The 15,345-nt window shown below is 54.1% G+C and overlaps 1 protein-coding gene across 1 annotated transcript; it reads right to left on the bottom strand.

Annotated features, from left to right (window-relative positions):
* Nucleotides 1-12,821: 12,821 nt before the first annotated feature.
* Nucleotides 12,822-15,328, bottom strand: FOXD2 (forkhead box D2). The gene has a single exon (XM_070368097.1). It carries the CDS (start codon nt 15,326-15,328, stop codon nt 13,868-13,870), a length of 1,461 nt encoding a protein of 486 aa, XP_070224198.1. The 3' UTR covers nt 12,822-13,867.
* Between the last annotated feature and the right edge of the window lie 17 nt (nt 15,329-15,345).

The following is a 15,345-nucleotide window of genomic DNA, read 5'->3' on the forward strand; positions in this document are numbered from 1 at the left end:
ACTCCTTCTCCTCCTGCACACAAGCACATGTGCTCGGGCATGTCTGACTCTTTTGCGACCCCACGGACGGTAGCCCACCAGGCTCCTCTGTCCGTGGAATTCCCCAGGCAAGAAAACTGGAGTGGGCTGCCATTTCCTTCTTCAGTTTATCTTCCTGACCCAGGGAGCGAACCTAGGTCTCCTGCACTTCCTGAACTGGCAAGCGGATTCTTTTACCACCTAGAAAGACCCCTGTGCTCAAGACCAGATACTATTTCCCAGCTAATCAGCTGGAGCCGTGTGACTGGGTTCTGACCAAGGAAAGTGATCAGAGTGATATTTGCTGCCTGCAGACCTGGCCTTTTAAAAACTCACACACGCCCCCACCCCACCCCCACCCCAAATCCTCAGCTCTCTTTCCTCCTCTGATGAGTTTAGAAGTTCCAGTGGAGGATGCCAAGCCACTAGAACTGGGGTACATAATCCCCAGAGGGTCGATGATAGAATTTGCTATGTGGGAGCTTCATATATTCAGATGAAAAAATTTTTATCTTTATTTTTACAGAACCTCCAAACTGAGATTCAATATTATATTTAACTGCAAAGAGAGGCAACAAATCCCAGTGGTATTCCCCATACCTGTCACTAGGCCACCCATATATTTTTCTATATGATGTTAAGTGGCTGTCGAAATATCAAAAGATCATTTACACTGAAAACATGTTGAAATTGTACTATTAATCCTTTTGCTGTCTTCTGCTTGTTATATTCCATCCTATTATATAAAAACTCTTAACACTTTGATACTTGAATTTCAATATAATTGATTTATTTTACAGTCCCATGAATTGGATTTTATGTATTGAACATTTTTATTCTTAGGGGCCCATTGGCTTAAGCAGCCTGCCAACAGGATCCATGACACACAAAAAAATAAGAACACCTCCTCTAGAGAGTAATAGAGCCCCTAGAGGGAAGGCCCAGGGTCTCTGGATGACATCCCCTGCCCTACTACCACCACCACTGATCCAACATTTGGATTATGAGATGAATAAAAACAATCTTCATTTGTTAAACTACTAAGACTTTGAAGAACTTTTATATACAGAGAGTAGTCTTTGTAGATCCAGGAAGAGTACAGGGTGGCCCTCTTGGCTTAACTCTAGACTCAGTCTTAGTTCTCCTATATGCCATTGCTCATGAAGGATGGAATGCCCTGGATGCCCTCCCCTCAAACTTCTGCTATCCAAATTCTCCCAAACCTTGAAGTCCCAGCTCAAATGCCACCTCTTACAGGAAGTCTTCCTAGGTCTCCTCCCCATCCCAGAACCCTCTTGCCCTTGAATTGAAGCACCAGGCGATACCAACATTAGACTGTGAGCTTCCTCAGGCATAGGACATTGGATAAATTCCCTTCCTGTCCCCCAGCCTACACCCACCCCTAGAGTGGGCCCACTTCAGGAATGATCAGCCATGGTAGGGCTAGTGTTTGCTGCATGGGAGGCAGGTGCGTGGCCAGGGAACTGTCTGTTTGATTCAGCTCTACTCCCTTGTAACCTGGTCCAGGTCCTCACAGTGTGTGCACACTTAGGGAAAATGGAGCGGGCGAGGGTGAGGGGGCATTAGGTGCGTTCCCACACCGGGGCCTCAAGTCCCCTCCTCTTGAGATTATTTCTGTTCAGCCTGGATTTCCAATCAATACATTTGTCCTCTAGGTCTCTATCGTCTGGGTAGCCAGATGAGACGAGAAGGAGTTCAAAACAAGATGAGTCCGATGAAAGATGCCTTCTGTGGGTCCCAGCTGAGTCAGCCTCTTTGTCCCATACCCTTGAAAGCCACTCCCTCTGCTCACTCCCCTCTCTCCCACCCCTCCCTCACCCTCACTCACACCAGGCAAGTGAAGCCTCTGCCCTTGGACTGGGAGCACTTCTCTTCTCCGTGTAGCTCTAGAAGCTCAGACCTGCCCCCTGACAGCTGCTGCACCATGGGAGAGTGGAAACAGTGGAGAAGTCTCTGGTCCCCTCTTTCAGAGGGCTCCTGCCAGCTCAAGCTCCCTTCAGAAGGGAGAAGAGAATGGCGATGGAGCTGGGCTGAAGTCCCTGCTGCCTTTCTCTCTTCGGGTTATCTTGCTACCGTGGGGCTCATGGGCCCCCAGGCCCTGCTCTGGATACTGCTGTGCCCCCTCCCTCTCCCCCACCACACAGGGCACCAAACACCATCACTGCTCTATTAAGGGTCAAGCTTCTGAGTAACATTAACTCCACTTGACTTTGAGCAATGTGACGCATTTTGGGGGTACTTCCACATGCAGGTGGTTGATTCATTCACTCAGGTGCCAGGCCTGTGTCATGTCTGAGAACACAGAGATGCACTGGACTCAGCTCCTGCCCTCGGGGAACTCTCAGTCTGGTAAAGGGAGGTAGAACAATGAGTAGAAAACACTCTACAATAGTTATTTAAAAGCACCAGGGGTTGTAGAAGTACTGGGGACAGGATCTAACACCAGCCTTGAGGGATAGGGATGGAAGGCTTCCTGGAAGAAGTGACACCTGAGCTGGGAGTGAACCAGGTATTAATAGAAAGGGGGAGAAGAGACAATCAAATGCATGAACCTTAGAATCACTGACTCTTGGACTTATCAAAGAGTAGAATCATAGACATCTAGAATCATTCTTCTAATGAACAACAATGTATTGTTGGGTATGACCAATACAAGATGACCATGATGGGTAAAAAGATCTCAGAATCAAAGGGATCTTGTATCTCAAAGTTGGCCTGGTTTCCATAGCGGCTCTTGAAGGGTAGACTGCCTCTTCCAACTCCAAGGACCAGGGGAGAGGAAAACGAGTTTGAAGATTCCCTGAATATAAGAAAGAAGGGTGAATCCCTCTTGGTGGAATGAAAGTAATTCTCTGAGATGGACAATGGCACAGCAGAAGGGGACCCTGGCTCCCTGCTAATGCAGTGACTGGTAACCCAATGGTCAGAGCTCTGTTGATAGGCATCAGAGTCAAACAGGATGGAGTTTTGGGTAGTGGTCGGTCTCCGCAACAGGTTGCCGCCTGCCAGAGGGGGGAAGTGATTCACCTCTTAAATTATATCCTCCAGCTAGTCTCTCTCAAAGCCCCCTGTCTCCTGCCTTCAGAGCCCATGTTACAGTTTTAATTAGATATGCACGTGTCTGTTTCTTCCTCTCCTCCCTAGATCATCATCACCTTAAGGCCAGGAACAACATCTGTTTTGCTCACCACTGTATCCTCAAGCACAAAGCAGGTAATAAGAGACTTGCTGAAATGAATTGAGACTGATGAGTGGATATGGAAGAACATTTCAGCAAATGAGGGATGGCCTGGTGGTAAGCTCGTTTCATTTCACAGAGAGCAACACTGGGCCCACAGAGGATGGAGTTGCCCCAAGCTAGAGCTGCAAGTGTAGACAGAGAGGTGGGGGCAGGGTGGGAGCACAGACACAGGAAGGCACACATAGCCCTGGCCCCCAAGATGCCGCAGCCTCTACAGAATCAGTTTCTTAAGGAAGTTCTCCTTCCCACACTCCACCACCTTTATGGCAAGCCCAGCCTTCTCTTCAAATGATGTGCCAGAGGGAGAAAGGATGGAGCAGCGACCGGTGTGAAGGTGGCGGTGAGGATGAGGGGTCCAGTTTCGGTGCCAGAGCTTGGGGACCTACGACAAGGACCGGACAGCCTCAGCATTTAATCTGTGAGGAAAAACCTTGCGAGCGAGAACACAGAGCCAGACGGGTTAGCCCAAGCACGTCCCCTTAGCACGTTAGCGTGGATCAGCCCGGGTCAGTGCAGGGTCACGCCTGTTAGCGCAGGGTCAGGCGGGCTCAGAGTTAGTCATCCCTTATAGCGCTAGGTCGGCTCGCTTTAAAGCAAGAGCTTCCCTGTTTGCAGATCAGCCTCTAACGGAGGGTCAGAGCGGGCGGGGCGGGGTCACCTCCTCGGTAGCGGCGGGAAAGCTCCGGGTACTTCGGGGCCAGCGGCGCCCCCAGGTGGCAGGGCCCCGTCGGCGCTCGGATCCGGGTCTGGGAGAGTTTCAGGAACTCCGTTCCTCTCACTTTCAGATGGGGAGCCTGGTGGAGGTGGGGAGACTGGAGGTCCCGGGCCTCGCCCTGCAGAAAGTGTTTTGCTTCCCAATAGTCTTTACACGCATCTTTGTGGCTCTTTCTGCTCACAGCATGCAACTGGGTGCGTGAGCGCATCTGAAAGCGAGAATTCTAGATGCAGGCAGAGAGCAGACGAGCGACCATGGAGCCCGACCCTCCCCCTCCCGCCTCTCCCCTCTGCCTTGGGTCTCGGTCTGCGGACAGGCTTGCTGGGGATTTGTCTCTGAGAGCGCGGTCCACCCCCCCCAGGCACTTGCCGCTACAACCCTACACAATCTGAAGTTCTCAAGTTTACCCTCAGACGGGACACCAAGGGAAGAAGCAGAACACAGCCCGCTCCCCAGCCGGGCTTTGGAACTGTCCTTCCCACGCCGCGGGCCACCTATCCTGGTTCCAGTCTTTCCAGCCCCTCTCCCTCCTCCTCAACATGCGGACACTCCCCATAGCGCTTCCCAGAAAGGGGGGTGCGGTGTCTCTGGACGAACAGAGGCAGGAGTAAAGGGAGCTGGGGAAGAGGCTCCCGGTCACTTTGGGGACCGGCCTCCCACTCCCTGGCACCTATCCCAATGCCACAAAGGGCAGGGAATTCAGCATGCTGCCAGGTGGTGACTCACCTTCACAGTAGCATGTATTCCCCATGATCCACAAAGGAGGCAGGTTTATGCAGAAGCAGGGAACCAAGAAGTCCTTGGAGACTCAGGCCCTCAGCTCTGCCAGGGGAGGAGAGATCACACAGTCTAGGCTAGAAGTCTCCTGCGTCCAGAAAGGAGCGAGTCAAGCCCCCACTCTCCTACCCCTCAACACAATGGACACCCTGAGGTGGCCCCCTGGGCTGCGTCTCTGGAGTCCCAGCACAACCTGTGGCAGGCCAGCTCTGTCCCTTCCTGCACCCTGGCAGGAGAGTGGAGGGAGGAGCGAGAACTCCTTGGCGGACCAGAGGGAGGAGCTGGGCGAAGTCACTGACCCCAGACCTGGAAGGTGAGTCCAGGCTAAGGGAACCCAGCTCATTTCTCAGACAGAGAAACTGAGGCTCAGTGAGGGCGGGAAGGACTGGCCCCAGGCCACAGAGGCAGCAATCCTCTCCCCTCCTCCCCGTCTCTGCCCCTAGTATTAATCGTCTTCAGGAAGGTGCTAAAATGAAAACTGCGAAGGAAGGGAAAGAGGCATCAAAGTCTGGTACCATTCGGGGGTCAGTGTAACTCAGAATTTCTATGCACTCCTGTGCATGCACGCAGGTGGGGTCACACACACAGGCGCACACATACACTGGCCTACCGCCCACCAACATTCTTCCAAGCCTTAAAACTGGGCCATTCCATCCATCCTGGTTCAGGAAGGAATGGCTCCAGCCAGGGGAACCTCAGGCCTACCTGATTCAGATTTTCTTCATTTATCCTCCACTGTCTGAAAGGTCTAAAGTCTGATGGGGCATGGGAAGCAAGACTCGGGGTAGCCAGGTGGGTGGACTAGAAACCGGGAAGGAGGAATGTTACTCGCTGGGAAGACTGAAGGGAAAGAGACAATTTATTGGCAAACCCTGACTATTCTCCTGCCTCTCCACCGCTCCTTCCTCACTGCCAAGCTGCTGCCCCAAATTCGCCAGGTCTGGGGCTCACGGAAGGATTCAGCTGTCTGCCCCAGCCCAGGAACCTGGCACAGAGTGGAACACAAGAGGTTCTTGCTCACTCACACTCCTCCTTACTGCACCTCATTCACCTAAGGGCAACCAACCTCATACCCTAACTTATCTGAATCATAGTCTGCTTTCTCACACCTGGATCTCAACATTCCTCCAGTCCTGCCTCTGGGAAGCAAGGATTCAGAAGCATCCATAACCCAGACTACACTTAAGACTTCCCTAGAGTACCAGGGGAGATGCTGGGTTTTTATTTCCCTCAAAATGCCTAAGCAAATACTTTAACTATTGATGTTGGTTCATAGAGCCTGTAGATTCCAGCATTATATCTGGCATCCTGCTGAGCAACTTTGAGCGAACCCATCCTCACCCCTCCTCTAGACCTGTTTCTCCATCCATTCAATGTTAGCCTTGGAAACCTTGCAAGCTCCAGTGTTACCAGCTCAACAAACGGCACTGTCCTCTTGCTGTGAGATTAGTTTCCTAGGAATGAAGACTCCAAAGCCCTCGGGGCTGCTGACCAAGTGTGGGATGGAAGAGTGGAAGCGGGAGGTGGGGGGGGGCGCGTCTCATGGCACCAGGCAGAAGAGCAGGTCAGAGGCCAGACTGTGGAGCCTCTTCACTGCTCTGGAAGAGCCTGGAGCCACCCATCTAAGGCAGGCTAAAGGGACTGGACACCAGTGGGATAGGGAGGAAGTGGAGGCTTTGAGGGGAAGGCTAATCTGCTCCACTACGGGTTGGTCACTGTGCCCCTCAGTACCTTCACTGGCTGCCCCCAAATCCCAGCTTTGCCTGCAGTGGGGAAGGAAGTAGGAAGAAGGTGGATGGGTCTCAGTCTTTGCTAGAAGAATAAGGGATGAGGCTCAGAACTCAGGACTCCTCCCCACCCCTGAAGAAACCTATTTCTAACCCTTCCACCCCAGTCCTCCACACCCACATCTCCCCAGCTTCTGCCTCTGCTCCAGGAACGGGGGACCACACTCTCACACAGTGATACAGTCACAAATATACATGCTAGCACACGCAAGTGTTCAGCCCCAAGCCATCACCCACACAGACACATATTTCCTCTCACACACAAACATATACACAGTCACAGACCCCCAAATACTCAAAAATCACATACACATAGACTGTGATACCTGGAACCATCATCATAAAGTGGAAATCTACCATCCTTAACCCTTAACATACCACTTTTTTTTAAACCTCAAATATGGTAATAATCACTTCTTTTGTTTCTCTTCTGTTCTCCACTATCAGAATTAGACGGCATCTTATGATGATAGGCAGATGTTTGCTGCTTGTACCTCTGGTACAATGCCCAGCACACAGTAGGTGTTCAATAAATATTTGTGGAAAGAAGGAGCCAAAGAGTTAAGAGATGTCCAGGGCCTAAGGCAAATTAACTCGCCAGCGTTTGATCCTTACAGGTACCTCCTTGAACAGGAAAACTGTTCTTTACACAAACTGAGCCCTGACACTGGCCTCACACTCTTCAGATGGTCAACAGAGGGAGGAGGGTGGGGGTAAATAGATCAGAGGACAGACCTGCTGCCTGGGGCCCATTAGAACCCGGAAGCTGCCTCGAAGTCCATCTGCCCCCTTAATGCTATATCAAAGACTCATAGTTTGCAAAAAGATCCTCAGAACAGTCCTCCGATCCTCCAGTCTGCCTGGGGCTGTCGGATGGTACCAATGCAAGGCCAGCCCACCAGCGTCTCCAGCCCTGCGATCCGACTCCTCCACTCCATACTGGGAGCCCAAGTTCTTGGATCCGCTGGCCCGATCTACAACTGTTCCGCTGTGTAATACCTGTCTGGTCTCTTCCATTCCAAAGCAGAAAGTGGAGCCATACCGTCCTCAGAACCCTCTAGGCTCCTGCCATCTGGGTCCAAGGCTAGTTTAAGTGATAACCTCACCAGCTGCGCTCTCTGGACTGGAGTGACACGTCGGGAAGGGAGAACTAGCCCCCAAAGATTGGACATTTGCATGGAACTCGCAGTTGTGACTCGAGCCCCCTGGGCCCCAAAGGCGCAGACCGGAGGCACTGCGAGGACTAGAGCCTGTGTGGGGGTGGTGGTCTCCCTACCGGGACCCGCACATCTGCATCTGAATGGAATGGGCCGCTAGTTTAGGAGTCCAAACAACACCGACACCTGCTGGGGAGGGGGACACAAAGCGAGGGCACTCTGGAAGGGGCGACGAATTAATTTGGACAATAAGCCGCACTCCTATACCCTCATCTCCCTCCACCCCGCCATACACACACACACCGTTTGGCAGTGTCCACACATAATTTGAAATACGCTTTTCAGAGCTGCGGCGATTCTTTGGAAACGTAGGGACTGATTTAAATATCTTGTTCTGCCAGTAATTCGTCCTTTCCAGTCCTAAGATCCATGCAACCGCAATTCCAAGGATAATTCTGCCTTCGTGGACAGAAATGCCCCGAAGGTGACACTATCCTAAGACGTTTTTCCAACATCGGGGGAAATGAGCACAGACCTTCAAGATCCCGGCTTCCCGGGGCGAAACGCTCAGGGCCCCCTGTAGCAGCTGCTGTGAGCATCTTCCCAGCCGCCGGAGCGTGCGGGCGCTGATGCGTAGCCCTTGGGAGCAGCGCATCCCCGAATAGCTGGGCGGGAAGGAGGCGGGTACCGGCTGAGGACCCGAACCCTGTCGACCCCCTTCAGGAGGACAAGATTGCAGCCAGGAGGCTGGCATGGCCGGGGGTAGGACAGCAGGCGCAGACCCCTGCCGCGTGGAAAAAAGCAAAGACGCGGACGACGAGCGTCTTCCGCTCTGAGTCCGCGTGGAGCGAAAAGGCAGAGCTCCGCAGACACCCAGGACTCAGAGCTGGGAGCTGTGCGAGGGTCGGAAACAACCCCGAGGGTGTTTCCGCGCCCAGTCCAGCCCTGGGGCGCAGGGACCGGAGGAGAACGCTTTCCTGCACCAACAGTCCGAAGCCTCTGGGGCTCCGAATCGGCCACAGCCTCGGGCCGCACTGCTTCTCCGCTACGAAAGGAGGCGGTGCCCGCTCCGCCCCGCGCCGCGCCCACCAGCTCGCGAAAAGATTCGTTCCCTAAACCAGAGCTGGGAATCTCTGTCCTCCCTACAGCTTTCTGTGTTGGTACGTGTCTATGCCGACCTTAAGGAACAGAGTAATTCCGCTCCAAAACTCTAACATTTGTCTTGCTCTCAAATGCCCCGATAGACGAAAAGCTTAGGAGGCTGAGTTATCCTGTACGACCTCTGCCACCTTTAGTTCTCTTTCACCGTTTCTCCGGAAATTTCAGAACGCCAGCCGCAAGGTCAAATGTGAGCTGGGTCTCAGCGTGCGGGTGGGTCCTCTTGGATACCTCGCCAGGCCCCAACCCTGCCAACCTTTTGAACCACGTATCGGAATAATTTGGGAGCAAACCCAAACTCGCCTCGCTTCTCTTTGGCGGGATGCGCAGCGTTTCAGTTAAATTCCGATTCCGATCCATAAAGACCTCAGGCGACCCGCCTCCTCACACCGCCCCGCTAAGGTTGAAATCTTAAGAGGCACGCTCCACACTCAAATCTTTTCCCCCTTTTTTCTTGCCGGGTCCCTCGTTTAAACTGCGTCGGCGCCTTTATTCGCCTGACCCTAAGCGGAGGAAAACCCGCCTGATCCGTCATTGTCTGGTCCGCGGTCGGCCCCACCCCCGCCCCAATCAGTGTCACAAAACGCCCCTTTCAACAGATTCCAAACCCTCTTCACCCGGGCTCACCGAGCCTTCAACTTCATTAAGTGTGCGCTACGGCGGCGCTGGAGGAGGCGAAGTTTAAATAAACCGGAGCGGAGAGGGAGGAGGGGTGGGTTGCTAGTTGAACGGGAGAGAGAGAAGTGTTTTTGAAAAGGGGAAAAAAGTCATCAGGGGAAAAGCGCTTTGTAACCACGAAGACGCGCCCGCTGTGGCGAGAACAAATTGGATATGGAGGGGGAAGTGTCCGCCCCCACCTCAACTCCCGCTCCTGGGTGGTCTGGGGAGCCCCAGGAGAAAGAAAGATGGGGAGGAATCGGCGGTGAAAAGAATTAACCAATTTAATTGGGCTTCAAGAGAGAAATGGGGAGAGGCTCACCGATGTGCCCCGATCACCGAAACCAAACACCCTTCAGTAAAGTAAAATAAAATAAAAATGAAATAAAATGTCTGCCTTTAGCCTTGGCTGAAAGACGTATGTCAAAGTTTGAGAATCAAGGCTGTTCTCAGCCATAGAGAGTAAATCTGCAAGATGGGGAAATTCTGCCCGGAAAGACCCCCTCCCCCTCTTTGTGGCCTCGGGCCTCCCGGCGCCGGATGAAAAGGAATGAAATTGAACGAAATTGAACGAAATGAAGTGAAATTGACCAGTGAAATTCGCCAATTTTCTTCTCCTTTAAACTGCCCGCTCTCAGCAGCACTTACTGAACCCCAAGCCGATTTTTTGGCATTTTTTTTTCTCACCTCGAGAGATGAAGGTGTGCCCTGGATATTTTCTTATTATTGTCACCGATCGTTGGAGCTTGCGGGGTCAGAGACTCAGCTGTATCCACCCAGACGGCCAGGGAACCCACAGGAGGGACTCCAGATGGAATGGCCTATTTCTCCTCCCAGAAGGCTGGCTTCCCTCCTAGGTAAGCGGACTTACGCTGAACCACCACCCTTATGCACCCAGAGGGTGAGAGGGGGCCACTTACAGAACCTCTCTTGTCAGGGGAAGGGGGAAAAAGAAGTCCCAGGCCTCTACCATACAAACGTGGGATTACTGCAGCCTTCTCCTTGCCCCTCCCTACAATCCAGGTCCCAGGTGGGTCCTTGCCAGCTCTTAATTAACAGGTTCCCAGCCCACACAACCTGAAGGAGTCCTGAATTCAAAATATCCTCCCTTCTCCCCTGACTTCAACGGTGCACATATCTCAACAGTTCTTGTCTGGTATTTTTCAAGGCCAGTAATTATATCTGGCCCCAGATCTGGCCTTCTTGACCCAGGACAAAACTGGGGTCTGAATTGGTCTGAGACGCCAAGCTCCCTAGAATCCCCTGAAAGGATGCATCTCACTCTTCTCCAATCCTCTTTATTTCTACCTTTTCCTCATACAGACCCTCTCATGCGTATAAACCAAGCAATATGTGTAAATTCATGCACACACACACTCTTCACAAAGACACACTGAACAATCCCAAAAGACCCACTGCTTCTCCTGGAAGTAGCAGTTGTGGAAATATCTATCTACATCATCAGATATGAATTCTGGCTGACTTAATTTTCTCTCTTCTAGAGGAGAAACAAATTGGTATCTTTTACTTAACACTCCAACCTAATATCTGGGGGTGGCATATTCATGGTAAATAAGATCATCTAAGCTACCAAGTGTTTTACAGAGGGCAAACACACGATCATGTTCAAATGCTCAACTTTCAAGTGAAAAGAAATGAAATCAAATTCAGCAACAGAAGTCAACGAAGCAGCCAGCAAGAGACCATTATCCCAGAATCAGCAGACATTTCCCTCCATCTACCACTGAATCTAACCTTCCTTCTTCTGAACTATTTGATAAAATCACTGGAAGGGAGCTCCATGCTTCAGTCTCACTCCATTCCCGCAGACTCTCAACAAGATGGAGGAGAGGATGCCTCACCTCTGGCAGAGGGGTTGCATTTAACATCTATGCCTGGAACCTCCCCTCTCCTTAACTGAGAGGAAGGTGTTAAGAGACTTAGGAGTCCCAGCCACTCTTCCTGGACCCTGGTGTGTTCTCACCCTGATCGTGATTCTGATCCTCTTCATACAGGGTACTGTCTCCTCTACTTCTTCCTTCTTTCCTACTGCTTCTGACGCCCAAGATTTGCCTAAAGCAGCCTGTAAGGCTTTTTCCTTGTCTGCCCCTCTCAAGCTCACTACATTTGATTTCTGACCTTTCCTTCTTCCTTCTCTGTCACTTGTCTCCCAAGAGACGTGTCACCCCCAGCATGTGTCTATTTTCTCTAAAGGCTGAACTGCTTCTTACTGCACCTCCATATTTCTCTTTTTTCTCCTATGACCTTAGTTGAATGTTCAGAGAAAAGAGCTAAGTAACCATCTTTGTTTCACCCCAAGCACCTCTCATCCAACACACTTCCAAGTCTGGCCTCTGGGAGTCCAGACTCAGGGCTCATGGAAGACTCCAGCCAGCCCAATGGCTTTGCATTCAGGCAGTAGGTTCTGAGCAAGGCTCAAGGACTGGGGAAGTTTACCTTAGTAGAATGAGGCCTCACCGATCCTCTCCTTTAGTTCATACTGCCCTCCCTCAAGTTTCTCTGGCTGGAGGAGAAAGGGGTTTCACAGTTTCCAATTCAGGCCTTTCACTATGATTATTCCATGTGTGTGTGTGTGGGGGGGGGTGTCCAAGGGGGGACGCAAAGAATGCCCTACAATGGCCAGAGAGAGACCTCTCCCCTCTTAGGGACACAGAAAGAGATGGTGACAGAGAATCGAAAACACAGAGACATGGTCACAGATACACACGGAAATAAAAACACAGATGTCCTGAAATACAACTGACACCCTCCCCCCAATAAAGGACAAAAAGCAAGGCTACATGACAACCCAGACAAACATGAACACAAGCTCCATAAAAGCCCCCATGTCCAGAAGCACAGAAAGGCTTACAGAATATGCATCAGTAAACACTTTCACTCACATTGTACTTAATGGGTATATTTGTCCATGAGCCTGAGGCACCCAGATCTGCCCAGGCCTTGCTAAGTCTGAACTAAAAAGAGATGAGAATCCCCCAGGTACATTTGAAATAAAACCTCTCTGCAGACACCCCAGGCAGAAACCTTCGAGGACCAGAGCGAAAATGAAAGTGCTGGAGGGGTCACAGGCACCCCAGAATCCTGGCCTTATTAACAGCCGAAGGCCAAGGCCAGTGTCCCCTGTATCTGACAAACCCAAGCCCTCCTCTGCCGGCCTGGCCTGATCAGGGCCCTTCCTCACTTCACTCTGCCTAGGAGTCTGTGAGACCCCGGACTGGGAATGGGGAGTGCAGGCAAGCAGACAGAGCTGGTGACTGCTGGAGTTCACGTACATTTATTCAATTGACACTGATGGGGAGTGGGGGGAGACAGGTTTTCTTTTCTTCCACACAAACCATCAGACGATTTCACAGAGTCTCCCCAATTGCAGAAGTCTAAATCAATGCACACCCAGTGGACAGAGAACGCAGATAGCAGCCTGCGATACAGATATTTACACATGGTTACAGGACCCCTGCCACAGGATGTGCCCTGGCCCACCCCACCCCCACCTCTCCGGTCCCTGACCCAGACCCTCCTCTCCCACCCCAACCTCATTGCCTTTAGCTACAATAAATATCCCAGGGCCTGGGACAGAGCAGACCGCAGAGAGGGCTGCTGGCCCTGGATGGCTGGACCCAGCCGGCCAAGGGAAAGGGGTAAAGTTCCTTCCAAAGCGCCCCCGACGCAAAAGAGGGAGGATTTTCCTTAATGGAGTGGGATCTCGGGATTGCCCAGGCATTGTGGAGACCCTCGCTTCACCTCTCCGTTCACCTTCGCCTGTGTAGACACTGCAGTAGGCTTCCGAGAGAGAACGAACTGCTTTGGCAAATAGCGAGGGGGGGGGGGGAGTTGCATTTTCCTTTTAAGCACAAAGTAGATAATAAATGTCTTTAAATTATAATATTGAACAATCAGGGCCTCAAAGCTGGGGAAGGAGTGAGGGAGAAGCAGAAGGGGAGACCCCTCTGCGCAGTTGGTGTTTCTGGCGGGATCTGCCCGGGCCTGGGCAGGCACCTCTCCGGGAAAACATTCTTCCGGGGCTGCCGAGAGACGCAGAGACTGGGGAAAAGCGAAGACATCCCCTCCCCCTTTTACTGCTCAAAGTGAAATGGGATCACGGCTAGCGACCTCGTCGCGTAGACCCGGGCCTCTTCCTGAGCGATGAAGCCCGCTTCGTCCCAACTGTCGGAGAGATTCCGAGCGTGGAACCACGGGCGCCGGCCCAAGGTCTGGAGACTCTTCATAAATAGACTCCCTGAGTTCCGCTGGGACCGCAGGAGCTCCAGGAGAGACTGAGGAGTGAGGGCTCAAAGTGGCCCGGATCCCGACACGGTCAGAAGTGGCAGCCACTGAGGCCTGCGACTTTGCCGGCAAACGGGGGCCCTGAGGACAGGAGAGCGTCCCCGTGGTGCGAGAGGCGAACGTGGCCGGCCACTGGAGCCAGGGCCGGGGCAGTCAGCATGGCCAAGACCTGGGCCTGACCCCCAGGACCCGCCGCCGCCGAGAACGGCGACCCCGGGGAGCCCTCGCCGGCGCCCGGGGGTGCTGCCCCGCCGCCACCGTGGCCCATAATGTGGTCTATAGAGAAGGAAGGCCTCTGCCCAGCCCCGGCGCCCCCTCCGCCCGCGTCCGTCTTGAGGCCTGGGCGCAGGAGTGCAGTGCCTGCTGCGGGAGGGCTCAGAGACGCGGGGTAGAAGGCTTTGGCACAGCCAAGCTCCGCGCCCAGGAAGGCTGGCAGGCCCGAGGGGCCCGGGCCCGACCCTGCGCTCGGAGCAGGCGCAGGGGCCGGACCCGAGGCTGCGCTCGCGAACACCGAGGCCGTCGGAGGTCCGGGTGGAGGCGCCGCGGCACGGCCCGGGGGTACCGACAGCTGGCAAGGGGCGGCGGCGGCGGCGAAAGCAAAGGCGTGCGGGTGTGGATGCGGGTGCGGGGCTGGGCCCGGCGGGGGTGCGCTGTAGGCCGGGAGCGCCAGCCCGTAGCCGTAGCCATAGGCGCCGTAAGCCGCGAAGCCCGGCAGGAAGGCGCCGGGGTCCCCCGCCGCTGCAGCCCCGCCGCGCAACAGCAGCTCGGGGTGCGGGTGCGTGTGTGGATGCGGCGGCGGCAGCGGCTGCCGCTTGAAGCGCTTGCGGCGCCGCAGGAAGCTGCCGTTGTCGAACATGTCGGCCGACTCCGGGTCGAGCGTCCAGTAGTTGCCTTTGCCCGGGTTGCCCGGCTCGCGGGGGATCTTGACGAAGCAGTCGTTGAGCGAGAGGTTGTGGCGGATGCTGTTCTGCCAGGCGGGGAACTTCTCCCGGTAGTAAGGGAAGCGGCCGCTGATGAACTCGCAGATCTCGCTCAGCGTTAGGCGCTTCTTGGGGCTCTGCAGGATGGCCATGGTGATGAGCGCGATGTACGAGTAGGGCGGCTTCACCAGGGGGCTCCGAGTTGCCGCGCCCCCCGACGGCGGTCCTGGCCCGGGCCCCGCCGCGCCCCGGGCCGCCGCCGAGACTGGCCCGGGGCTTCCCGCTGCGGCCGCCGCCCCTCGGGGCGCTAGAGCGCGGGGCTCGCCGTCCGAGCAGCCACCGGACTCCTCCTCGTCCTCCACGGCTTCCCCCGCGGCTTCCTCCGGGGGAAGCTCGGGGCCGTGGGGGAGCACGTCCCGGGGGGCGCGGGGCCCAGAGCGGGCAGGGAGCTCCCCCCCACCGCTGCTGCCGCCGCCGCCGCCCACCACGTCTATATCTGCGTCGGCCTCGGACAGCGCGGCCGGGGAGCTCTCGGAGGACATGATCTCGCAGCAGCAGCTGCCCAGGGTCATGGTGCCGCCGCCGCCAC

The sequence above is a fragment of the Bos mutus genome, chromosome 3, assembly GCF_027580195.1.
Source record: "Bos mutus isolate GX-2022 chromosome 3, NWIPB_WYAK_1.1, whole genome shotgun sequence".
NCBI lineage: Eukaryota > Metazoa > Chordata > Mammalia > Artiodactyla > Bovidae > Bos > Bos mutus.